At 44.9% G+C, this 25,894-nt stretch overlaps 2 protein-coding genes and 1 long non-coding RNA gene across 3 annotated transcripts in view; 2 read left to right on the top strand and 1 right to left on the bottom strand.

Annotated features, from left to right (window-relative positions):
• Positions 1-22,762, top strand: part of NACA (nascent polypeptide associated complex subunit alpha) — a 39,346-nt gene extending 16,584 nt beyond the window's left edge. The window contains exons 8-11 of the mRNA XM_043506517.1: positions 3,261-3,266; positions 6,492-6,497; positions 12,524-12,529; positions 21,424-22,762. Coding sequence (XP_043362452.1) covers positions 3,261-3,266; positions 6,492-6,497; positions 12,524-12,529; positions 21,424-21,432 — 27 coding nt within the window. The 3' untranslated portion in view covers positions 21,433-22,762. The remainder of the gene's footprint in view (positions 1-3,260; positions 3,267-6,491; positions 6,498-12,523; positions 12,530-21,423) is intronic.
• Positions 3,751-17,342, top strand: PTGES3 (prostaglandin E synthase 3). The gene is made up of 8 exons (XM_038378540.2): positions 3,751-4,164; positions 12,698-12,811; positions 12,979-13,048; positions 13,775-13,873; positions 14,194-14,283; positions 15,175-15,237; positions 15,538-15,562; positions 16,156-17,342. Exons 1-8 carry the CDS (start codon positions 3,920-3,922, stop codon positions 16,173-16,175), a joined length of 726 nt encoding a protein of 241 aa, XP_038234468.1. The 5' UTR covers positions 3,751-3,919; the 3' UTR covers positions 16,176-17,342.
• On the bottom strand, positions 5,621-12,690 carry LOC122458341. The gene is made up of 3 exons (XR_006278342.1): positions 11,294-12,690; positions 7,711-11,114; positions 5,621-7,572 (listed from the first exon to the last, which is right to left on the bottom strand). It is a non-coding gene; the product is annotated as an uncharacterized LOC122458341 (long non-coding RNA).
• Positions 22,763-25,894: the final 3,132 nt, after the last annotated feature.

Below are 25,894 nucleotides of genomic sequence, written 5' to 3'. Positions count from 1 at the left end.
AGTGTTTCCTTGCTCTGTGTGAAGGTCCACCCTCCTGTAGGGCGAAGCAAAAGGCTCAGACTCTAGCACAAGAATGTTCCTTCGGGAGTGTGGAACATTGAGCATATGGACACCTGCAGTTCGGGTGACCAGATGTCCTGATTTTATAGGGACAGCCCTGATTTTTGGGTCTTTTTCTCTCATAGCACCTATTACCCCCCACCTCCTGTCCGAATTTTTGACACTTGCTATCTGGTCAGCCTACCTGCTGTCTAAAGTTCAGTTGCAAATTCTAACGTTCAGAGGTTAGAAAATCTCTGAGGGGCCTCATCCCCCCGGGGGTGATGCCAGGGTGCTCCCTTTAGAGCTCTCAATTGTCTAGTCTGCTCCAGGTTTTAATGACTCCGGTGTTACCAGCATGAAAGGGACCTGGGGGTCATAGTGGACCACAAGCTAAATCTGAGTCAACAGTGTAACTGTTGCAACAAAAAAAAAAAAAAAGCAGCGAACATCCTTCTGGGCTGTATTAACAGGAGTGTTGTAAGCAAGACACGAAAAGTAATTCTTCCGCTCTACTCCATGCTGATTAGGTCTCAACTGGAGTATCGTGTCCAGTTCTGGGTGCCACATTTCAGGAAGAATATGGACAAATTGGAGAGAGTGTAGAGAAGAGCAACGAAAAGATTAAGGGTCTAGAAAACACGACCTATGAGGGAAGATTGAAAAAATTGGGTTTGTTTAGTCTGGAAGAGAAGACAGAAGGGACATAAGTTTTCAAGTACATAAAAGATTACAAGGAGGAGGGAGAAGAGTTGCTCTTAACCTCTGAGGCTAGGACAAGGAGCAATCGACTTAAATTGCAGCAAGGGAGGTTTAGGTTGGACTTCAGGAAAAACTTCCTAACTGTCAGGGTGGTTAAGCACTGGAATAAATTGCCTAGGGAGGTTGTGGAATCTCTATCATAGGAAATTTTTAAGAGTAGGCTAGACAAACACCTGTCAGGAATGGTCTAGATAATACTTAGTCCTGCCATGAGTGGAGGGGACTGGACTAGATGACCTCTTGAGGTCCCTTCCAGGCCTATGGTTCTATGAACATAATAATGAGATTGACCTAAAAATCATGACCTCTTTATAAAAAGAAATGTCATGTTCTTTTGATCTGCCTTCTGGTTTCTGAGGCTTTAGGTTACACTCACTTCATGTGTCTCAGCTTTTCTCTGCCACCATGAAAGCTAGGGACTTACTTTTTTCATCCCTGTCTTTCTAGTGATTTTAATTTACAAAGGAGGTGTCATTACCCCCATTTTATAGATGAGCAAACTGAGGAACAGAGAGGAAAGTGCCTTGCCTAAGGTCATCCAGCAGGCCAGTGGCAGGGCCAGGTCTCTTGAGGCCCAGTCCAGTGACCTCTCTTGGGCAACAGTGTTTATTTGTTGTACGGTGCTAGGTACTGTTCAAAAACAGAGGAAAAAGACAGTCCTTGCGGTCTCTTGATTTCAGCACTTGGAGCTTTTGGAAATACTCCCAAAATCACAAGAGTTGGCAACTCTGTGCTCAGCTGGTGGATCTTCCACCACTTCCTTGGATCGGCGGCAGTGGGAAGTTTTTCTTGGCGTTCATCCCTTCTTTACACCCTGTTGTGTAACTCTGAGGGTGGAGTCCCTGCCTGTACTTGCTGTCGGGGTGTTAACATGTATATTGTAGTAGCATCTGCCAGCCTCAGTCAGGCCAGGGCCTCTTTGTGCTAAGTATGTACAAAGTAAATGACAATACCTGCCATTTTAAAATGCTGCTTTTCTAGAACTTTAATGGCATTGTCGTGTGTGACCACGTAATGAGATTTGTCTTTGATTGCTTCTCTCTCGTTCTCCAGGCCTACAAGCAAACCTGTCCTTGTCCAGAAAGTTGAGTGCGGTGCAGAGGGAGGTTTTCAAAAGACCAGCAGATGGTGGGAGGGAGCTAATGCCCAGTGAAATCCTAAGGGACATGAAAGGAAAAGGCAGGAGCAGTGAAAATGGGAATCTTGCCACTGCTTAGTAACGCTTTTCCCCCTGTGCAATAGAAACTGGGCCGTGGAACAACTCATTCAAACTGATTAGCTACACTGCGGAGAATACAGTCAGCAAGGAACCCCAAATGACAGGTAGAGCGGCTAGCTGGAAGCCCCTCATGCTGCGCACAAGCACTACAGATACTGCTGTTAATCACTGTCTGTCCGTGTAAATCCAAGCAGGCAGAGTTCCGAATCTCCCATGGGAAGCCTTCGGAGGATGCAGGAAGATGGAGCAAAGGGGGCCGGATGCTGTAGCCAAACTTGGGAAGAATACTGGACTGTGAGGTTCAGGGAGCCGGGCTTGATCGTTTTAATTAAGACTTTAGCATTAGAGAGAAATGATAGGATTTGAAAGTAGCCGAGGACTCCAGTAGGCTGCATTCAGAGGCTGGTAGGTGAGATTAGAAGGAGTAAAACCTGAAAGGATCTCTTCCAGCGTTCCATTTGGTGTGAGGTAGAGCTGACTGTGAACAATTCTAACCTGCCAGATGTTGCTTTGAGCCTGCAGGGGCAGTGATAGGGCTTAATTATTGATTTGACTGGTTGTCTGATAGAATGGCAGCATATTATATAGACAGTTGCTTCACTGCCTGGATGTTGCCCTGTTTTGAAACTGCAGCTTTATCCAATGGAAAGGCTAATGAACTCAGCTTCTCTCACTGTTTTGGAATGAGGGAATCTGTTTCTTTGTTGTTGACTGGGATGTTAAGGCTTTCTAATGAGCCTCCCCCCCCGCTGCAATGTGGGTGCCTGCTTCCTATCTCCCAGGCAACTCAGGAGAGCTTATAATTAGCCATGGTGGAATTTGATATATATTTTGATGGATATCCATCTTTATTCATAAACATTTTTAATTTTTTTGCTCTATTTACATGTTCACAATTGTGGGAATCAATAGTGGGTAGTGGCCAGGATATAGTGGTAATGAAAGTTCTCAAGCCCGCATTTTTCTCTGCCTATCGTTAACATTTCAGTTTAGGATGATATTTTTTCGTAGGGTTGTGTGCCTGGTGAAACCGACATTTTTGGACATTTGCTGCTAAAAATCTGACCTTTCCAAGCCTGTTTTATAATGCTCCCAAAAGACAGGCTGTGGAGGAGGAGCCCTCATAAATAAGGCGCAAATCATGTGCATGGCTATTTCCTTCATGAACGGGGGCTTTGCTCCTTACTTTATACTGAGGTTTTTGCTTTTACTGTGGGTCATTCTCTTTATTTTTGGCAAGAGAGCGCATCTACCACAACCACCGCTCTCTGCGTAGATGTCAAGGCCTTCCAGGGCTGCCCTCTCCGCCCAGAAGAGGCTCCACGCCCGTGGCCTCTGACGGGCGCTGTGTGGCCCTGGGCCTAGGTTTAGGGAGCTGGGCTCGGGCTCCTAAGGCCTGTGGATCACAAAACACTTTAAAAGGAGGAGGGGAGTGGCCCTGGCCCTGGTGGAGCTGTGCAGCCAGCAGCTGGTGGACAAAGGGGGGCGGGGGTGCCAGCTGTTGTGACCCCAGCCCCACCTGCCCCTGCCAAAGACACACTCCCCCTTCTCTGGCACCGCCATGGCCCAAGAAAACTACATGTCCCAGCAGCCTCCACTCTCGTTTCCATGGCAAGCCTGGGCCGGGGAGCTGTGCCCACACCCCCTAGCAACAGCGGGACACAGCGGCGCATGCGCCGCGCGTGGGACGGGGGCAAATTAGGAGACTCGAAAGGGAGGCTAGGCGCGTGCGCGCTGAGACTGTGGGAGACGCGCGTGCGCTCTCCGGAGCAGGCTGCTCCGAGCGCGCGCGCGTGGAAGGCCGAGAGCCGCGAGGCGGTTGGGGCGCATGCGCTCTGCGTCCGGTAGGGCCCACCTGGTCGCAAAGCGCGCTAAGGGAGCGGGCGCCGGCGCTGGCGCATGCGCGGCGGGGAGTGCGGCGAGAGGCGGGAGCGCGGGGTATTTTGCTGCGTCACCAGCGCCTGGAACAGCCGCCGTTGCCCGAGCGCGCGCTGCATTGTGGGTGCTAGGCCGAGCCCTGAGGAGCCGCCGCTGCCGCCTCACGCTGGTCGGACCCGGTCCCTCTTGCCGCTGCCCGCCCGCGCCAGAGAGCCCCGAGCCGGGGAGCCGCCTGACCCGGAGCCGACCCTGCCGCCGTCCGCCATGTGAGGGGGGAAGGGGATGAGGGCCGGGGCGGCGCGGCGCGGCCTGTGGAGCCGTGGGAGGGAGCTACTCCCCCCGCAGCGGGGAGGGGCCCTGCAAGGCCGCGGCCCTGGCGGGGGCGCTTTTGGAAGATGGGGGGGGGAGGCGGGCAGGGCTTTCTGGGGGCACGTTGGAGCGGGGGCACGTGGGTAGGTGGGGGAGGAGGCGCAGGGTTTTTTTGGGGTGTGTGGGAGGAGGGCTTTTGGGGGGCTAGGTGGGGGGAGGAGGAGGGGGGCTTGAGGAGGACTTTCGGGGGGTAGGTGGGGGGAGGGGACGTTTGGGAGGCAGGTAGGGGAGGAGGCAGAGCAGCTCAGCCCGTAGGCTTGGTCACCTGTCTGGCTGTGGGAGAGGGTAATTTGGGGTGGGAGGCGGGTCCATACAGCCCCGGGGCTGAGTAGTAAAGCCGGAGGGGCTGGATGTAACCAGCAGCCTTTGTTTTTATTAAGGTGAGGCGTTGTCAGGGTTCCCAGGTTTCCTGTCTCTCCTAGGAGCACCTGAGGCTGTTGCTCAAACCTGTAACTTCTCCCGCTCCCCCCTTTAAGAATTCAAGGAACGATCAGCCTCTGAGCTATCTTGCAGCTTCCCTGTTTGAGGGATTGGCCACTTACACTGTATTTCTGGAGCAGCAGCCCTCAATACCGTCCAAAACGAAGTATAAATGGGACACAAGACAGCAGTTTCATTCCTTTCTCTTCCTTGTCGATTAAGGAATGCAAGCCACTATATTAACTGCTGTTGGCTGTTTAAGTTCTTTAGTGCATTAATCTTCTTACAAACCACGCTTCTCAAGCAGAAAAATGTGACAGAAACTGAAACAAGAAACTTACTCTGGCAGACCATGAACTAGTAATGGTCTAGGGGAATTGGGAGATAGGACTCTGAATTCTCTTTGGGGCTTGACTTCTGACATGCTTTGTGACCTTGAGCAAGCCACTTCACCTGTATGGCCTTATTTCTCTTTCTGGCTCTCTGTAAAATGGAGACTCATGAGGGTGTTAAGCCTAAACATTTGTAAAGTGGTACAGGCATTTACATTCCAAAGCAATGTAAAATATTAGGTGTGTGCATGTCATAAAATAACTGAGATCCCAACTACTGTGTTACTCAAAAACTTCCTGAGTTGACTTCTGGTTGTGGCAATTGTATTTTGTCCAGCATAGAATTGCTTAGTTTTGCAGGTCTACAGCATGGTACCAGACCAGATGATGAATCTCTAGAACAGGGGGTTCTCAAACTGGGGGTTGGGACCCGTCGGGGGTCACAAGCTGATTACATGGGGGAAGTTGCGAGCTGTCAATCTCCACCCCAAACCCTGCTTTGCCTCCAGCATTTTTAATGGTGTTAAATTAAAAACGCTTGTTTATATATTTATAAGGCGGGGTCGCGCTCAGAGGCTTGCTATGTGAAAGGGGTCACCAGAAAAAAGTTTGAGACTGCTCTAGAATACACATACAGGCATCCTCATAACTATTTTAATATATTTTAAATATGCTTATTGCCTTGTTTCTGGGTACACATGTAAAATAACTTGTAATAAAAGCTAGTTTCAAATAACTTCGTAATAAAACTGAATCCCACACTCACTAATGAACCAAAATACTCTTTGCCGCTATCAGACCCTCAGGTAAATTCTTGATCGCCAAACAAATTTTGCAGCATGTCAATAAAGTGTACCAACTCAGGCCTTGTTGGGGGAGATTTACACAGTAGAGATCCCTTCACTGAAACCTAGACCTGTATGGCATTCAATATCAGGGAAAGAACAAGATAACCTGGGGGTTGATTTGAATGATGGTGATATATGGGGTCCTAGACATCAAGACAATCTTTCCCCAATCTATTTTAGCACTTCCAAATCATTAGCAACCCCTTGAACTGCAAATGCTGCAGGATACCAATGCCATCTTTGGAGCATTGATTTAATATAGTCCATATAATTAACTTTGCTAAGCTGAGGAGTCGATGTATTCTGCACCAGCTGTAGCTTATAGGTGGTTTCCTGTGTAGTCAGTCACTTCCACATTGCATTAGTGCAGTGTGTTCTACATCGGACAAGTATGGCTAATTTGGTAAGATTCTCCTCAGATGGAAACTAGTGAAGAGGTCACTATAAAGATGCAAGATGAAACATAGCACAGTGTGATGTGCTAGTCACTTAGGTTGAACACATCAATTTACCTGTAGTGCTGAGGTGGTCTTTCATTATTTGAGAACAATGGCAACCAAACAAAGTGATTGGCTCTAATCTAATGCACTGCGGTCATAATTCTTAAGTAAATGAAACTGGTTTTCGTGTGTGTGTGTGTGTTTCATCTAGTGGCAAAGGGCACCCGAATGTGAAATACAGATAACTTGTATGGAGAAGGCTACTTATGGTAAGGGGCCAGAGAATACTACTTTAACTCTGCTAAAGATACCGATTACTTTCTGGGTACATGACAGTTGTGTGTCATGGTACAAATGGTTTGAAATATTGGAAAAACCTAAACATGCATTTAGGACTTAACGAGAAGTTGATGTGATAGAACTCTGCCTCATTCCTTGTAGCTCAAGTGACCGCTTGGCCAACTAGAAGCAATATTAAATGAACTTTTTCAGCCCTCATGGATGAAAGGTGGTGGTTCTTGTGAGATGGACTTGGTTACACTGAGAGAAGAGAGGAAAATGGTAGGCTTTCATGATATGTATGCAACTGGTGCCCTTGAAAATCCAGATCACATTTCTCCGCTACTAGTCAGGCATTGTGTCATGGTTAGTGCTGCATAATGGTTGTATAGGGTGTGGAGTGACCTTACTGCACAAGTGCGCCGTAAAAAATTTACTCTTTTCTTCCAGAAAAATTAAAATATAGACACAGTACTACCTCATCTGAAACTTCTGCTAGTAGTGCTGGTGCATCTTTCATTACTGTTATGAAATTCTGATTCCTGGCACATCATGTGGGGGCCTAAATTAAGGTTGCCATCGAACTTAGCTTAATTTTTAAAAACTGACCAGCAGATAGCCATCCAGATCAAGACTTCCAGAGCAGTTTAACTTGACTGCAGCAAGCCATTTTGGGGGGGAGAAGAGAGTATGTAAATCTAAAATAAGAAAAGGAGTACTTGTGGCACCTTTAGAGACTAACAAATTTATTTGAGTCTCTATGGTACCACAGTTGCGTGCTTTTTTGGGGGGGCAGATACAGACTAGCACGGTTGCTACTCTAAAATGAGAATGATTCAAACTTTAAACGTAGGTCTAGTGTATTTCCTCTTGCTACTATCACCTACTATAACATAGCTTAAGTAATTGGGAAGGGAAACCCCATTTAATTCTAGGACTGATCTTTTAAGCAGACTCTTAGGAAATACTGTATAGTGGTACAGTGCCTGTATAGTGGAATGCATCCGATGAAGTGAGCTGTAGCTCACAAAAGCTTATGCTCAAATAAATTTTAGTCTCTAAGGTGCCACAAGTACTCCTTTTCTTTTTGTAAATACAGACTAACACGATTGCTACCCTGATACCTTATTTCTGTAAGACCAGTTAATTTTGGCAAAGATGCTGAGGGCATGGTTTGTTTCTTCCAGTGTGTAGCTGTTACATATGCATATAACTCTTAGAAGGCTGCTGGTATCTCCTCTGACACCGCTTACTAAATGTTAATAGTGCTCAACAAAACTCTTGCATTAGAAGAGAGATCACTCTCCCTTCTCTTGATGATGTAACAACTCTGGGTGATAACTGATCTATCAAGTTCCATGGAGTTGGATTTTCATATTCTCACACAGCAGATGGGAGATGGCTAATGTACATAGCATCCAAGGGCAGCAAGTCTGATGCCTGGGCTAGGCAAATAAAAGCAGGGCACACTTACCCTTGTCCTTTATTTCACTACATGCCTTTAAGTCTTAGCAAGGTGAGGCTTTTGTCAAATAAGGAATTAAAAATACTGAACTGGGGGAATAACCACTCTTTTATTACTAAATTTACCCAGCATGGGTCTGCACAAATATGAAAGGAAACTTCTTGCCTTATGTGCTATTTCTCAAATGTGTCACTAGAAGGAAGTTAGTCTTTCACCCAGTGGGTTGGAGTGGTTTGCTTGAATTCAAACAACCCATCCAGGAGTGGATTCTTTTTTCACATTTGAAGATCACTGTTTGTGGTGGAGGAAACCTTTTAATTCCTACCTGGGCATTATTGGGTTATGCTCGGTCCCAGAAAGATAGAACTAGACCTTAATGGAAACACTTTTTTTGCTGTGGAGCATAGGAAAACATAATTGTGAACCCAGTCAGTTGTCTTTGCTATCAGATCAGTCTTCGTAGAGCTGGTGCAAGAACTGCCAATAAAGTGGGTCTCTTCTGTGGTAGCCACTATTTTGTGTATGGCTAGATGCTGTCTTTGAAATTCTCAGAATACTATCCCAAAGTTTGCATTTACCCTATTGAGTTCCCCATCACCACCACAATATAAGAACATAAGAATGGCCATGCTGGGTCAGACCAAAGGTCCACCCAGCCCAGTATCCTGTCTACTTACAGTGGCCAATGCCAGGTGCCCCAGAGGGAGTGAACCTAACAGGTAATGATCAAGTGATCTCTCTCCTACCATCCATCTCCACCCTCTGACAAACAGAGGCTAGGGACACCCTTTCTTACCCATCCTGGCTAATAGCCATTAATGGAGTTAACCTCCATGAATTTATCCAGTTCTCTTTTAATCCCTGTTATAGTCCTAGCCTTCACAACTTCCTCAGGCAAGGAGTTCCACAGGTTGACTGTTCACTGTGTGAAGAAGAACTTCCTTTTATTTGTGTTAAACTTGCTGCCCATTAATTTCATTTGGTGGCCCCTAGTTCTTATATTATGGAAACAAGTAAATAACTTTTCCTTATTCACTTTCTCCACACCACTCATGATTTTATATACCTCTATCATATCCCCCCTTAGTCTCCTCTTTTCCAGGCTGAAAAGTCCTAGCCTCTTTGATTTTGAAGCAGTAGGAAGAGGAGAGATTAGTGTGATTGTGAATCAGATTTTGTGCATTTTAATAAGTGAGACACTTGATAAAGGTTTTGATTAAACCATGTCCACTAAAATAAGTCTGCTTACTTAGCAACATAAAATCCTTGTGCTACTGGAATACTCTCAAACGAAATGTTATACTGTGTTTTCAGATTTCACCTCTCAAGTAGGACATCACAAACTAAAAGTTCAACAAAAATAAAATAGTTTCCGTTTTACAAACATATTTTTTCCTTCAAGCTTCTTATCCTTGGTTCCTAGTATAATCAGAGTAGTGCTTGAATAGTTTTAGGTAGACTCTGCTGCAGTAACTGGAGAGAAGCATACTAGAGCTATATGTTCAGAACAGCTCTTTACTCTTTCTGGCAAGAGTGAAGTTAAACACCGAAACACTGCCTTTAGTGTGCTGGGAAAACCATCTGACACTAACCCTGAAAATTCTGTTCATAAAATAAACTTACAGAACCTGCTGAACCTTGCATTATAAGATGGATGGAGAAAATCCCTTGCTAGATGTGTAATGGTGCATGTAAATGTGCTTGGCTATTGGTTTTGTGTGAAACATTGCAGAATACTTCATGCTTGACTGTCAATTGAGAGTCTGAGTCAGAATCTTCTCAGAAGCTTTACCTTTCAAAAGTGTAGCAGTGGTCTGTTGAAATGGTCTGAGAACTTGTCCTTGTATTAAGATTCCCTTTTTGGCAGGTTATTGCAATGCTTTAACATAGAGGGTTGGACTGCCGAGCACCTTGTTCTCAATCCCTCCGTGTAATGGCAGGAAAAAGCTAATGTCCCACACATTCATAGCTCTCCATGTGTGGTATATACAAAGTGCAAATACACATTCTTTCAGATGCAACTGAATGCTCTAGACTTGTGTGGTATGAATAATTAACTTTTAGCCAGTATATTGAGGTAGTCAGAATTTGTTAAAGAATAAAACCTTGAGACCACTTCTTTAAAAATTTCTGATATAGGAACAATTTACTGAACTCATGAGCAGGACTGCATTTGTGTTCCAGCATTGTGGTTCTCTGTATCTGAGATCTGCCCTTTAACATTATAAATGGGTTACTACTGTCCGAACTCCCAGGTCTCTGGAGGAAGGTATCCCAAAGTCCATTGCACTTTTTGAAAAATGCTTCCTGTCTTGTGATCATGGCAACAGCAGCTTATGCAAAGTGGGGTGACTAGTCTTTCCTCCAGAATGCAGAAATTCAGTTATCCAGCCTGGCTTGCGTGTCAGCTATACTGATCTGTCAAGTTTTGCTGGGAAGAAGGCAACTGGGTATACTGAAGCATGTTAGCTCTACCTGTCAGATGAGTACACTGACACTTAACCCTGTTCTACTTCTAGTAGAAATGGTACTTCAACTTGCTCCTGCTTGTAGTGTTAGCAAGTTGTGGGGAAGACAAAGGATTTCCACTCTTGTTCTGTGGTACTGAGACATGTCGAAGGTGCTTGCTTGTGCAGTTATCTTTAGTGACCCTAGTGAGTCACAAGTGGCTGGCTGTCCCGTTCTCCACCTCTTCTCCACCTCCCACCCCACCCTGCTCTACAGTTAAGGTGTGGTTCTATTTGTCAGTGTAACCAGGACTTAGGCATGGCTAACACTTGGCTAAGGCCTTGGATTCAGATGGTAACAACCATATCAAGCTGCAAAACAGAACCTGTCTCTTTTGTAACACCATTGAACTTGTAGTGCAGGTGGAACCAAAAAGTGCCAGTAATCATACTCACTCAGTTCTTTTAAAGGTACTGAGATCAAATCTACCCACTTCCTGCTTATTATAAAACCAACTAGTGATAACTTCAGTATAAGGCAATTTTCAAGTCCTGTCTGTTCCTCCAAGACTAGACTCGTACAAGGAATCAGTTTACAGCTGGTGTTAAAAGTAACCTATAGAGGATAAAGAAAAGGAGTACTAGTGGCACTGTAGAGACTAACAAATATATTTGAGCATAAGTGAAGTGAGCTGTAGCTCACAAAAGCTTATGCTCAAATTTTAGTCTCTAAGGTGTCACTAGTACTCCTTTTCTTTTTGCGAATACAGACTAACACGGCTGCTACTCTGAAACCTATAGGGGATAGGCAACTGAACTTTTAGGGACCTCAAAACCTTGACAGCAAAGCTAATAAATTTTTTTTAATGTCTGTCACCCTGAAAGAATGCTGTATCCTTTACAAGCTTTGCTTCCTGGGCACCTAAATACAGTCGCCTATGCAGTGTGGTTTCCATTCTGCAGCAAAAGCATTGATTGCTCTAGAGGAGGGGAAACAAAGCTACGGAGGGAAATGAGAAGGAAGAATCTAATTACCCAGGCCAGAATTTGTCCAGGACACTGATACTGCTGTTTGTACCACAAGAGATACAGGATCTCAATGGTCCTTGTGTGGTCAGGGCTTCAGCTTTACATCTGTTCTTTTGAGGCCTCCATAGAGGACTGAGCAAGCCTTTATCCTACTTAGGCTGAGATCTGACATGGTCAACTCAAAATGGTACAATTCCTGGAGACTCGTCATGGATGCCCCTGTTGTATTTTACTTAGTTTAACTTGCAATTACATGGCTCCTGCCCACTCTCTGCTTTTGTAATACGGTAGTTTGGAGCGGAGGGATAGCAGCTTCTGTGCGGAGGGTTTTATAAATAAAGTGAAATGTATTTCTAACTCATAATAAATCACAGCACTTTTAAATAGCAGAAAAAATCTCATTGCTTTCTCATTGCTAAGTCTGAAAGACTACTCTCCTTAAAACTGTCTAGGTCCTGTTTACAAACCTGTGCACTAGCTGGCAATTTCTAATGGCATTCACATGCAAATTAAACTGAGCTTACTTTTTCTTACCAGTTCATCTTCAGGAACTTGAGTCTGATTACTTTTCTATTTCATACAGTTTTTAACTAGAGAACTTGCTTCAAAACAGGTATATATTGAGTCTGGCTAAATAGGAACCACTGGTGTTATGCTACTCCAGTACCTTTGAGTTTTTGCTATCAGACAAGAGGCCTGATTGCTTTAAGTGTATGATCTCTTCATTCCATTTCATGATCTGTGATAACTTTTAAGCATTCAAGGAGTGTTACCACTTTGCAATGCTCTTGGGGGATTATACACAGAGTCATTTTCTATTCTCTCTCCAGCTTCTATCTACTCTTCAACCTAAGCTCCATTTGGGCTGCTACTCGTATTGTACTAAGCTGCGTATTGCAGTGTATCTCATAACTGTAAAGACTACTTTCTCTTGCTGATGAAAGTCGCTTTAATTGCAGTGAAAACTAGACAGATGTTGTTAAAGCTGTTTGGAAGAGGGAAGTGTACATACAATGGCGATGTCCACTCTTGAATGTACTAGCAGAATAGGACAGCTGAGCTTTGGTACTCTATCTTTAAAAATTAAGAAATAATTTCTTTAACAGAGACTTAATTAAATGGCACAAGTTTTCAGTTTTGATCTAATTCTCCTAAATGGTCTGGTTTTAGGCAGCCTGCTTCTGCGAAGTGGTATGACCGAAGGGACTACGTCTTTATTGAATTTTGCGTTGAAGACAGTAAAGATGTTAACGTAAATTTTGAAAAATCCAAACTTACATTCAGGTAAATAACTGAGACCATTGTCAAGTGGAAGAGAAATTTCAGTAGCTAAACACTAACCTGACCCTTTTTCTAACTAAATAGCAAGTACCTTTATTTTATTGCAACTATCTTTGCTTTGAGACTTTTCAGTCCAGCTACATAACTAGCTTAATTCTTCTCTCTTACAGTTGTCTTGGCGGAAGTGATAACTTTAAGCATTTAAATGAAATCGATCTTTTTAATTATATTGATCCAAATGTAAGTATTTTCTGAACTTTTGTCCTCTGTACCCTTAATTATACAAGAAAAAGGGACTCTAAACATGTGAGGTACTTGGATACTATGGATAATGAGCCGCATTAGTAACTTAACGTACTTAAAGAAATTTTTGTCTGAGAAAGGAAGAATCAAAAATTCCTTTCTGCTACTTGAAGAGTGGCATGTCAAAGTCTGCTCCTGAGTATTTACTGATTGCACTTCTGTGTGCTTCTCACCACTGTTCTTGCACGTCCTTTCTTAGCTCTCCTTGATTTATTCTTGCCCATCTTTCTCAAGGGACCAAAAACAAACACACAATCAGCATCATTGCGCCTGTTAGAGCAGGTATATTTACTAGCTTGTAAAACGTTCCTGTGCAGGAGTGTGGGGTTTCAGTCTCGGATGGATAATGACTTTTTGCAATCCTGTCCTCAGTTTGAATCCTGGGCCCAAAATTGGAGGGAGGGATTATTTTAGTACATGCTAGATCACAGTGCAATGTTCTGTAGACACTCCAGTAGACTTTGATCTATTCAAGCATTCATTGTAAAGAGTATTCATGCCATGTGACAGAAGGCAGCTACTGTATATACTTTATTCATCCCCTCAAGCATAACTGAGTGATGACCTCTCAAATGGGTGGGTGAATGCAGATGTATAAGTTTTACTGAAGTTGCTCCTATCTCCTGACTCTGCCATGTTAATAGGACAATTCTTTCATTCCAGGAATCCAAGCATAAAAGAACAGACAGATCTATCTTGTGTTGTTTAAGAAAAGGAGAATCTGGCCAGTCGTGGCCAAGGTTAACAAAAGAGAAGGCAAAGGTACGCTTCCATTCTGTGGGGGCTTGGGGTGTGTGGTTGGTTGTTTGTTTTTGGGGGGGAGGGGTTGCTATACTCATGGAAGCAGTGGTCACTGCCATTCAAATTATGGAGAGTCCGTATGTCATGCCCGATGATGAACAGGTTCAGTATTTACTGTGTCATTCAGCCCCTCTACAAACAAAATGGCAGCTCCTTGAAGAACCTGCCTACATTTCCCTAATGTGAGGGAAGACTTTTCCTGTTTATTTCCTCTACCCCCAACACAACCCTAGAACAAATACTTCTCCCTCAAGGAGATAACTGTTTGTATTGCTGTGTAGCTCAACTGGCTCAGTGTGGATTTCAACAACTGGAAAGACTGGGAAGATGATTCAGATGAAGACCTGTCCAATTTTGATCGCTTCTCTGAGGTGAGGGAAGAGGAGAACCCAGAGGCCTGGGATCCATTTTGGGGTTTTGTCTGCAAGTAATAGCCGGTAGCTAGGCAATCGGATCGCTTTAATTGTCTTAACAGACCAAGTGGCTCCTTGGCCATCAGTACCAATGCAAACTCATTTCACATTAAACTCCAGCTGTTGCCAGCACCAAATGGGTGACTTGGCAGGTTCCAACTAAAGCAAATCAATTTTAGAATTGTAGCAATTTCATACACAAGATATAGTTGATCATAGTAGATATTAAAACAAAAAAAACACTTCATTGGCTGTTTCTTCTGTATGTTTAATCTTTCCTTGTGATGATCTCTAATTGCACTTTGAAGAACCAGGCTTAGTGCCAAGGGAGGCCTCTACCGCACTCAAAAGCAGTAGACCAAGTGCACATAGGTGGTGCTAGAAGGCATGTCTTCTCCAGAGCAAAGACCGCCAGTTCTCAGCTGTGCAACAGATTGTGTGGGTGTGGCTCTGGACTCTGATGAGATTACCAGATTTATTTGTGCTTGTGACCAAACCTATACTTAACGTGGCTCTTCAGAGGTAGAGGACAGCTAATGCATTAATTTGACTTTCCATCAGATTGAGATGCAGTTAATTTAAAAACAATATCTTGTTTTATACTAATTGAGCTACTCTGCATTCTTTCTTGGGCTCTTCCCATGAAATATTCTTAATGAAGATGCAGTAACTACTGCACTTGTGTAGAAGGGTTTACAGAAAGCACAGTGGAGACTGATCAAATGGAACAGGGCTCTGATAATTGAGACTGTTTTTAGACTTGGAATGCAATATTCCTTGGGTTTTACAGAGAATGAGAACATCAGGGAGGCAAAGTCTCTAATTTAACACTAGTTCCCTTTATAACAGATGATGAACAACATGGGTGGAGATGAAGATGTAGATTTGCCAGAAGTAGATGGAGCAGATGATGTAAGTAGTTTATGGGGAACATTAGATTTGGGAAAACCTACTTTTGTGTCCTCTGCAATGACCTCAAATGGTAGTGGCTTTACCACCTCAGCTGTGATTCTTGGTAGTTCTGCCTTGAAGCATGTAGGGTGTACTAGAGGTATAGTGTCTTTCCTGAGGGTCGTCACAGTAAATCTGATCAAAAGTATTTCTTAAACATCCTCAGTTTCATGGTGGTGTTCACTGAGCTAGTGTCAGGGCAGAAGGAGCAGCTTCAGGAACAGCTTGACTTATTTGCTAACTTTTTTCTTCTTTCTCCAGGATTCACCTGACAGTGATGATGAAAGTAAGTTATTTTAGCATGCAAACTTGTTTCTGAGCACTAGTCTAGCATAAGCTTTGTTTCACCCAAAATAGGACAGTCTTGCTGGCAAGCTCTCAACACTAAGCTTTGTGTTGCATGTCGACACAAGTCACTGTGTTCTAGTTAACCTGCAGTGTGTACTCAGTACGGGTCTAACGCTTACATCTGTCGTCTAGGCAATGTGATCTAATGGACTCTCGAATACAGAGTCATAAACTTTCCCAAGAGTTGCAAGTGTCACTTTTTAACTTTGCAGATTGCTGCAGTCCCAACAACAATTGTTGAGGCTAGAGACTAATTTGCATCTCCTACATGGTGCTATGTACATGCTAATTGACTGACCTCTTGTATTTCATGCAGCGGTTAGAGGACTCATTCTCAAGTTGCTCACATATTTGAGAACCTAACTTGTCTTTTCACCAGTGGACAAACTAGCAAAAGCAGTTCTTAGAAAACTGCTGCATGCTCCTTAGACTTGTGCGGGGATCGTGTCTGTACAGCCCCTAGTGCAACAGTTTGTAGGTGATTTGTGTTCAAAACAAAACCAAACCCTAATGTGCCAACTTTATCCTCAGAAATGCCAGATCTGGAGTAAGGAGAACTGTCGTCTTCAGGGTTTGGGGAAAGAACTTCATCACAACATTTCATAACCGAAGAATTCCTGAGTTGATCGCTCTAAAGGCAGATACTGCATCCTTTAACCCATGTTCAATCTGTTTTAAATGGTTTCACTGATGGTTGGTGTGTACCATTGTTCAGGGCAGTCTTAAGCCACATGAGGCAATAATGTTATGCAGGAAAGTTATTTTTCCAGACTTCCAAATAAACAATTGAGGTGTAGGCAATCGCTACAAAATAAGTTGCAATAAAAAGGGCTTAAAGCCTCTTTGCCTCCTCATAAGACATAATTACAATGGGAAGATTCTCAATTTACAGGAAGTGGTAAATTAGCATTTTCCCCCTCACAGTGTGGACTGCAGATCATTTAAAATTTCAGATTTTTATACCTGGAACTCAACTGACTGAAACAATGTTTTAATTGGCTTACAAAATTAAACTGGTAACACGCTATACCTCTGCGGTGTCTTCAGGTGTATTCCACTAATGTTTTAATAAAAAGGAAAAAAAAAATTGCTTCACTTCGTTGTATTTAATCACTAGTTAGTGTTCCAGATGTATCCTAGCTAAAACTAGTGACCCCCTAACTTAAATGGGTGAAGCCTGTACATTTGGTATTGTTTGACCCTCAAGCTTTTACATCTCTTAGTACAGAGGGGTGAAAGTGGCTGGCTGTACATTGTTGCTTGTCAATCTGTACATTTAGACCAAATTGTATTTGCACTGTTGGTATGGAAACAAGTGACAAAACGTTAATACACTATTGGGTTTTTATTTTGTTTGTTTTGACCAGCTTATTACAAGACTGAAACCTCAATCTGTGATAAGAGCAGAGGGGATTTTTTTTTTAAATGTCTACATTCTTTCTAATAAACTGTTGAAGACTCCATGGCTGTCCTTTGAACTGTCTGGTTGACTGTAACTTCATGTATTCTTACTATTTGCTGGAATGGATTTTTTTTTTAGTTGATTACTAGTGTGGGATTATTTCAGCTGTTCAAGGAGGCAAGTTGTAATGTTCCCAGCAAACCTTCAAAAAAGTGGATCTGTAATTGAAAATTGTAGGTACACTTTGACAACAGTTTAAAAAAGAAAAGTGTTGTGATTTGACTAAAATAAAACAATGTTTTGTCCTCCTCCTAAATCTTTGAGCTTTTGCATTTTGGCATTTTTAGTTCCCTCAAATGGCCCTTGGGCTTTGTCAGGCTGCTGGGTACATTTGTTCATGATTTCATGATGTTCTACGAATGGACTCCCAAGTGCAAAGCTTCACACAGTTACAGCTGAAGTGTGCTGCTATTGATGCAAACAAGCTCTAAAGGATTATTTCAGTATTCTAGTGCTAGGGCAGGTAGTACTGCATGCCTTGTGGCCATGCATATTTGCGTGTTCCATAACTCTAGCTTGGTCTCCTTTCAGTACATCTCTTTATGAACAGTCAATTAACTCCCATGACTAGTGTTGGGTCTCCATGAAGATTGCGCCTTCTGCTGAACAGTCTTGCCATGAGTTGGTCCCTGCATGCAGAGACTGAAACCTGCAAACATTTAGCCTTTCTTATGCTCCAGGTATGGGAATTAGGGAACAGTCTGATGTTAAGTCCACACGTCTTCTAGTTAAATCAAAAAAGCACTTTTTGTCTTTTGTCAGTTTCTCTTCTCTGCAGCAGGAGGCTCCTGCTTTGTACTTTTTCCTCAAAACAAGACTCCTTCCAGTGGGATCATTATTAAGGGTCAGTCTACACTTAAACTCCAGAGGCCCACCTATAGCGTTTCAGTGAAGCTGCTACAAACGCTGCTGGGACAGTTTCTCCCATCAGCATGGTTAATCCACCCCCGTTGACATAGTGCTGTGCTGTCTACAGCAGAGTTAGGTCAGTTGAATTGCATCACTTGCAGTTGTGGATTTTTCACAGCCCTGCATGACAGTTATACTGATGTAAGCTTATAGTGTAGGCATGACCTAACAATTCAGAGTCAAAGGTGCAGAAGCCCAGAAATAACTTCAGTAAGGACAGGTGCAGTTGTGTATGCTGCTCACCTACCTCAAACTGCAGGGCTGGGCCATTGGATCTGCAGGGGATACAGTCTAGAACTGCTGTTGTGACTGCTAGAGGAATACAGGAGCTGCAGAGTGAAGGCCATAGAAGGGAGAAGATGGATACAAATTTATCACCTCTGTTGCCTTTTGATCTTAATCTAACCCCCATTGGTGCTGGCCTTAGCCTTGATGCTATCTGATGGGAGAGGAGCAGTGGGTTGCCAAAGACGCTGCAGAGAAGTGGGCCAGGCTCACCCTTAAAGAAAAGGAGATTTCCTAGGCTGGTAAGCCTTGATAAAGGAGTTGCTCATGCCCATCAGATGTAAGCTGGACCAGCCCTGTGTGCATCGTTCTAGTCTCCTGTGCTTTCTTAATAAGATCATGAATAGAACTGTGCAGGTAGGGCTGATGACAGCTCTGCTACCTGACGGTAGGTACATCAAAGAACGTTACCTGACACTCGTCACTTATGGCTTCACCTGATATCTTCTGCAGAACAGGAGCCTCTGGCCTATTCCTGGCACATCATCTGGCTTCATGCAACTAATACTAAGATGTGACCCTGCTTGTTCACTTTTTGTTGTAGTTCTGTTACTGTTCCTATATGCTGTTGTAGTCACAAGCCATGCGTCCCTCTGTTCAGTGGGGATGTCTACTTAAGCAACTTTCCTTTTTAAAGAGTCCTAAATATTATTAGTAAAAGGTGGCAGTTGTCCAGCTCCTATGTCTAACTTAGGTACCAAATTACTTGCTTCAATAGTCGTTGCCAGTTGAGGGCAATTGCCTAAACCCCTGCATTAAATAAAGACGCATGGAAAAGAACGGGGCTACCTAGAAATTGAAAATGCATGGGAACATGAGAAGCAGCTGATGCAGAGAAGGTGAATGTTCTGAGAGTCCTTGCATACATCCATTCTACTGCAGATGTGTGCCTGCCACAAGCACGGTTGCCAGAGAATTTTTTTCCTGCAATGGTACCCATCAGGGTGATCCAAGCACCCTCTATTGCCTCATGCCGCTGTGTGCTGATGTAAGAGGGCTATACCCCCCACACCAACCGTCTTCAGTTCCTTTTGCTGCCAGTGATTGTCAGAGCAATTCCAGACTTGTGAGGGAAGCGCTTGTCACGCTGTGTATGTATCCTGTTAAGTTAATTAGTTGTAGTTTAGCCTTATGTAGTTCTTAGTGCTAGGGTTTCATTTTAGGACTTTTGACCAATTTTTCTCAGTAGTGGAACGATGCCTCACTGGGATTTAAGCCCTGATGGATTTGTGCTAATCCTGTGCTGGCCAGCAGCCCACTCCCACCCTAGTTATGTGTGGGAGAATCCCAGTTTAGTGACAAATGTCACCTTTGTAAAGGATTCAAGCCCTGCTCACAGGAAGACAATGGTGAGGCTCAAGTGCTGCTTATGGAGGCTCCATTTGAGTCATGTCATGGGAAAAGTGCCCCAAATACATCAGCTTTGGTGCAGAGTGCCCCACTGGAGACTGCCTGTAGCCTCTTGTTCCCGTTGACCGGTGCCAGAGAAAAGAGAGGCCTTCCTCAAGTTTGGTGCGTCCATTGAATGTGTCTGTACCGAAGCCAAGAAGAGAGAGAGACACTGAGATTCCCGTTGCCTAGGGAGAGAGGATTGGTGCCTCCAGAACCTGGGCCGGGTCCATCCAGGCTGTCCCCTGAAAGATCTCTGCGGAGCAATCAGACAGTGCTATCCCCAACAGCCCCAGAAGCATATGCAGCTGCATAGGACCTGCTTAGCCTACTGATACCTACAGCTTCTACCTCGCTGCGTCTAGACCCTGTAGTGCCATTACCTCCCAAGCTTCCGCAGAACCCGGTGCAATCGAGAGGCAAGCCTCCGACGATATCCCTGGGCTTAGCTATCCCTCACCGGTCCCAACTGGTTCTGCTTCTCTGTTGTCAGAAATATTCAATTTCTTTTTCAGACTCCAGATGTGATACCGTCTGTATCCCTTCTAGAATGGGGAATGTCTCCTCCCACCCCTGGCCTCATTCTAAGGGACGGTCCAGGCAAGGATGGGTCTCAGGCCCATACCAGTGGCCTTTCTGGACACCCTGGGGCCCCTCCAGCTAGGACCTCCAGTCAACTCTTGTTCACTATCTACAAGAGTGCACCAGGGGCGTTGGCACCCAGGGTGTCCTGCTCTCATCCACTTGGGGCATCCCCCAGAGCCGGAAGATGGATTTAGCCACATCTGGGCATAACAATCACTCGTGATCAGAGAAGGACCCACTTGGTGGACCCGCTAATGCGTTTTGTTTCCCTGGAAGCTAAGCAGCTCAGAGATGAATCGAGTTGTTTCTATGAAAGTCTTGGAGGTGAATTGCCTCCAGGCAAAGTTGGGTCAATTGTGCTCCTCCCAGCGTGCTTCTGTAAAAGGCAGTAGCAGAGTTGTCTGTTCGAATTAATAAATTCTTCCCTACTAGGTAGAGGAGGAAGTCTGAGCCGCCTAACCATACTTCCTGATATTTATACGAGCCTTGAGATGACCAGGGATCCTTGGCCTGCAGGAACTGCATATGATCTCCCCAACCCAGTGAGGACGCATCTGATTAGAGTGAGGGTTGGCATCAGGGAAACAAAGGGGATCCCCCAGCAGACTTGGATCCATCCACCAATCCAGAGACAATAGAACTAACACTGGCATTTGAGCCACTCTGCCCAAATGAGGACGTTTTAGGGTAGACACTGACGCTAGTCATGCTGACCTATGTCGGTACGTGCTGACACGTGACCCAGACTGAGGCAGCTGGATGCTGGGGGGAGAGGGTATGTTTTGAGCTGCAGCACTTGGTCCCCAATAGCTGGAACCTGGATTACAGTAGAAAGGCTTTTGTGGAGTCTGACTGCCCCGATGAACTCAACTCTGTACTAGTTTTCGCATTGATTTGCCTTGGTTTACTGGGAGTCCCAGCGGGTCAAGCTGTGGCTACACTGGATAACGCTCAAGCGTTGGGGGGGAGGGCTTGAGCATTGGCCTGCTAAACACAGGGTTGTGAGTTCAATCCTTGAGGGTGCCATTTAGGGATCCAGGGCAAAAATTGGGGATTGGTCCTGCTTTGAGCAGGGGGTTGGACTAGATGACCTCCTGAGGTCCCTTCCAACCCTGATATTCTATGAATATCTAGTCTGTTTTGTGGTTTGCAGATACTGGGCTGTGAAGAGAGTGTAAAGCAAACCAAGAAGAGTGGTGTTTGTCTGTACTCTGAGGAGCTTATGGTTGAGGGAGGGAACGAAAGCACCAAAGTGCCAAAAGACAGAGATGAGTTTTACTACTTTCCAAAAGTGTGTCCCCAAAGTCCTACCAAGGGGTTGCTTCCTATTGGACCAGTTAAACTCAGAGCTATGAGGCCAGTAAAGGGGATGACAGGTATTTATAGGTCACAGACATGGGGGAAAGCCAGGAGAGGTATAACCTATGTAACGGTAATAGGCAGGGCTCATCTTAGATTCTATTAACTGCTGTTTTCAGTCTATATCAGCTTGAGTGAGAGTCCCTAGAAGTGTGTGTTCACTGTAATTCTTTCTGTGAGGGCATAGATATAAAACAGCGGTGGTCAGGCTCTGGGCATATCCAAAGTCCTTAATAAATCCCTTCTATTATGGGTGTCCCTGCCGCCCCGCAGCTTGAGAAAACCGCATGCAATACTGTAAACATGAGGAACAAGACAAAAAGGATACCGCAGTTTGTCTACCTAGGGATACATAAACTGCAACATGGCCAAGGCTTAGTCACCTAAGTCTAGAATGAGACTAAAAAGTGCAGAATAACTTTTAGCAAGTTGGTGGCTATTACTCATGCTAATCTGACTAGTCAAACTGTCAATTGCTTGGAGGGGGGGGCTCATTGGGCTTGATGGGGATTCTTTCCATTGCCTTCAGTGTGTTGCGGCTCAGGCCCTTCATGCGTTGTGCTTATCCCCTATAAAAAGACAGCTCACCTTCCAGCCAATGGTCAGCTCTGTCCCCAATTTGTGCCTGTCCTTTTTGATCTCCGCTCTAAGCGTGCAGTGAGAATGCGAGTGGTGCAGTGAGCGTACCTGGGACTACGGCATGGAATAAGCGTCCCTGTTTCAGAAATGCAGGGCGGCTTGAAATGCTGGCCGGTAGTTCTAATTTTAGGTCTGCACTTTAGCAGGATCTATTGATAGCTATATGCAATGGGGCCGGGCTACCTCAGGAGAAAGTTCACTAACTGGACTGCTGTTATAAGAGGCGTAAGGATTGACCGAGTTACAAAACAACACTTCAGCCAAAGACAAAGAGGCACAATACGCAAGCTCCAGTGACATCAGCATTACCTTCCAGTTCATTTGTCAAAGTGGCTACATTTCCCATTTCAGGGCAAGGCTAAACAATAGGCAAAGAAAATCAATCTGCAGCCAGAGGAGTTTAATAAATAAAAAAAATCTTTTAATTATCAACCTTGTAAAACTCCTGTGAAAATTACCAGTCTGGGCACAAGATTTATTTGTTCTACCTTACCACAAAGAAGGATCAGGGAAAAACTAATCATCCCTCCAGAATAATCATCTCAGGCAAGTACGTGCACAAGGGTCAGAGTTAAGGATCTCATGAATGTTTTGTTTTACTGTAAACCCCTTGATCATCTAAAATTAGGCTTGGAAAAATTGGATTTTTATGGGTAAATGTTGGTTTCACTGCATGTCCACAAACCAACAAAAGAAATTTTATTGGTGATTGTTGAAATTTACAGAGAGGCAATGTAAGAAAAATGCTTCTTGAGAACTTTAGCTGTTGATTTAAAGGAGATCAGCTTTGTATATTTTGACACGTGATGTTAACAATTTAAGTTTTAACAGTTATAATGCTTGAATTTTTTGACTTTCAACATCTACTGTACTGTCATTAAACTCAGAAACAATCAAAAAAATGTAAAAATGTTTAAAATTCATAACTTTGCATAACTATCAATTAAAAACTATAACTGAACAAATGCTTAAATTGATATCTTTATATTAATAAAATGAAATTCTGCCCACCCTCTTTAAAATTGATGTGGATCAGTGCTGGTAGGAATTATAGTCCCCAATTTGATAATGAGCTTCTTATGGGAGCATCTCATAGTTAAAAGACAGAGTGGGGACACCTGGTTTCTACTGAAATTGATGTACTCTGCCACCATTCACAAAGCAGCTCTCAGCACATCAGTTGCCTCAGCTGTAAAATGGGGGATAATAAACCACCTCCATACTGGGGATGTGAAATAAGGTGATTGGTTGTAAAACACTTTCAAGGCCTGAGTAGGGAGGTTATTTTAGCTAAGCCTTCCTATCATATACATGCATTGGTGTGCAGCCATCTCAGATTTATCTTGATGATCGAAAGGTCTCACATTGACCGATCACTTCTTGCTTTTGCTATAGCACGTGGATACGACTTACTGACTTCAGAAACCTCGACCGCCTGCCTTATTCAATTATGTGATTTGTCAGTGTTCTTCAAAGGTTTTGGAACACTTTTTGTGTCTAAAATGGATGGGTCAGAGCTGTGTACCCTTTCCCGTTTTTGGAGTCTCTTTAGCCAGGTGTAGATAAGTCCTCCATGGGTCTTGCTCATGTGGTGGTGGTAGATTCCTGTGTATGACCTGGGATTACAAAATCTAAGGGATACCTATGTTTTTCTCCCCGTCCTGTTCAAGACTTTCCTTATTCAAAATTTTGGATGTCTGATTATTAGTATCTTTCTTTTTTTTGTATAGCACTTTTCATCACAAGGGCACGGGAGCCAACATGTTTTAGAAACCGATGGGAGAACGGATCACAGATACCTTCCCTCCTCCCCTATACTCTAAAATGCAGCCACCTCTGAGTGGATCACAGTAGCTGTTTGTAACAGTGCACATAAATTTAGGAGAGGAATTTCTGGAGAATAACATGTCCAAATGAAACTGGTGGGTTAGGGAGACAGTGTAATTACCATAGTGAATAGGTTCTTAGCGGGGACGTTGCAAGCAACCACCCTTCTTAAGGGCTAGATGGGAGAAGGGGTACTGAGTCATGGGTGGGAAGAGGTTGAGGCTCAATACCCCAGTGAGATTCTAGCCAGGACTCTGGGACTAGCCACCACAAAAAGCGATGTGGAATTTTTAGTGACAACAGGCGCTTAGGACGTCACTTTTATGTTTCCTTTGAAAAGCAGCTTGAGCTAGCATCGTGCAAGGGGAGAGAGGGGAGGGCACGGCAGCCCTATAGCTTTGGGCGCTGGCATTGGTCTGGTACTGAAGCAGGCTCGTGAGGCACCTCGTAACTCTGCAGTGGATTGTTGAGGTCAGTTCAGACCTGAAGTGGGAGAGCACCATGCTCTGAGCCAGGCATGTCACCGCTACAGTGATCAAACTGCTATGGTTTCTATTCAAGCTTCACAGTTATGGAAAGATTCCTTTTTAAAAAAAAAAAAAAGGCAGACTTAAAATGGTGGCATAACTTGGGGCAAGGGCTACCCCTGACAGTGGGAACGGAGCACTAATACATCGCTGGTGTTGATTTGGCAGAGAATGAAGCGGTTAGTGGAGGGGAAAATGGGAGCCAGGGCTCCTGGGTTGTCTTCCCAGCTCTGTGTTGGGTGAGCGGAGAGTCGATTCTCCAGCGTTGTTTCTAACAGGGCTACTGCCTCATTGTGTGACCTGGGACAAATCCCTGCGTTGGTTCAGATTCCCGTTCCGTCCGCACACAAACCAGCCTCAGGTCAACAAGCATTCAGGACCCGAATCCTAGGACCCTGCTAGGGGGATGGGTCAGAGCTTGGGTCCCACTGTAACTTAGGTCCAAGGCCTGTCATTTTGCAGTGTGGATGCAACTCAAATCCTAGCCCCAAGGACTGCGTGCTGCAGCATGGGTACATTAGCCTGGCTAGGCGACCCACACCCAGCAACAGTAAGCCCTGCAGTGTGGACGCAGAAGCTCAGCTTGGCAGCACCTGGTAAACCCACCTGCAGAGCTGGGTTTACAAGGCAGGGGGAAGCGGGTGACCCCCCCCCGTCTCCGTCCCAGGAATGTCTGGGGCAAGGTCACGCCAGCGAGGAGGGAGCTTTGCACTCTTCAAAGTGAGCCTAGACCAACTCATGTGCGGTTTTTGACTCAGTACCGGAGAGGGGTCAAACCCACCTTAAAATGGATCGTCTGGCTTAAAACCAGGCCAAGGGCCCATCTAGGTGTAGACGCTCCCTGGGGGCCACGCCGGCTCCAGGGGCTGAGACAGGCCTGTGGGATCAGAAGTCAGGAAAAAAACCCGCCCCCGACCAGCGCCCACCTGGCAGGCCAGGGCTGCCCTGGAGCAAGGACAAGGCAGCAGGACACGCGGTCGCACCTTCCTGGGTCCTGTGCCCTTAAGCAGGGAGCCCGCCTTTTCCAGCTCCACCGGCCAATCCCTTTCAAGCTCCGCGTAGGGTTTCCTCCCTCGCGCGGACCAACTGGAAGAGGGAGCGTGCTCTGAGTGGCAGAGCTCCTGCCCAATGGAAGAGAGGCGCCCGGAGCGATGGGCAGGAGTCTCGCCCAATGAGCGCGCGGGGCCGCGGGACGGGCAAGCCCGCCGCCCAATAGGACGCGCCGGCCTGGGTCACGTGCGTCCCGGCGGCCCCGCCCCCGCGGCGCAGGTCTTCTGCGGGCGGGCGG

This window comes from Dermochelys coriacea, chromosome 20 (assembly GCF_009764565.3).
Source record: "Dermochelys coriacea isolate rDerCor1 chromosome 20, rDerCor1.pri.v4, whole genome shotgun sequence".
In the NCBI taxonomy this organism is placed as follows: Eukaryota; Metazoa; Chordata; order Testudines; family Dermochelyidae; genus Dermochelys; species Dermochelys coriacea.
This window is presented reverse-complemented; position numbering and strand designations above follow the sequence as displayed.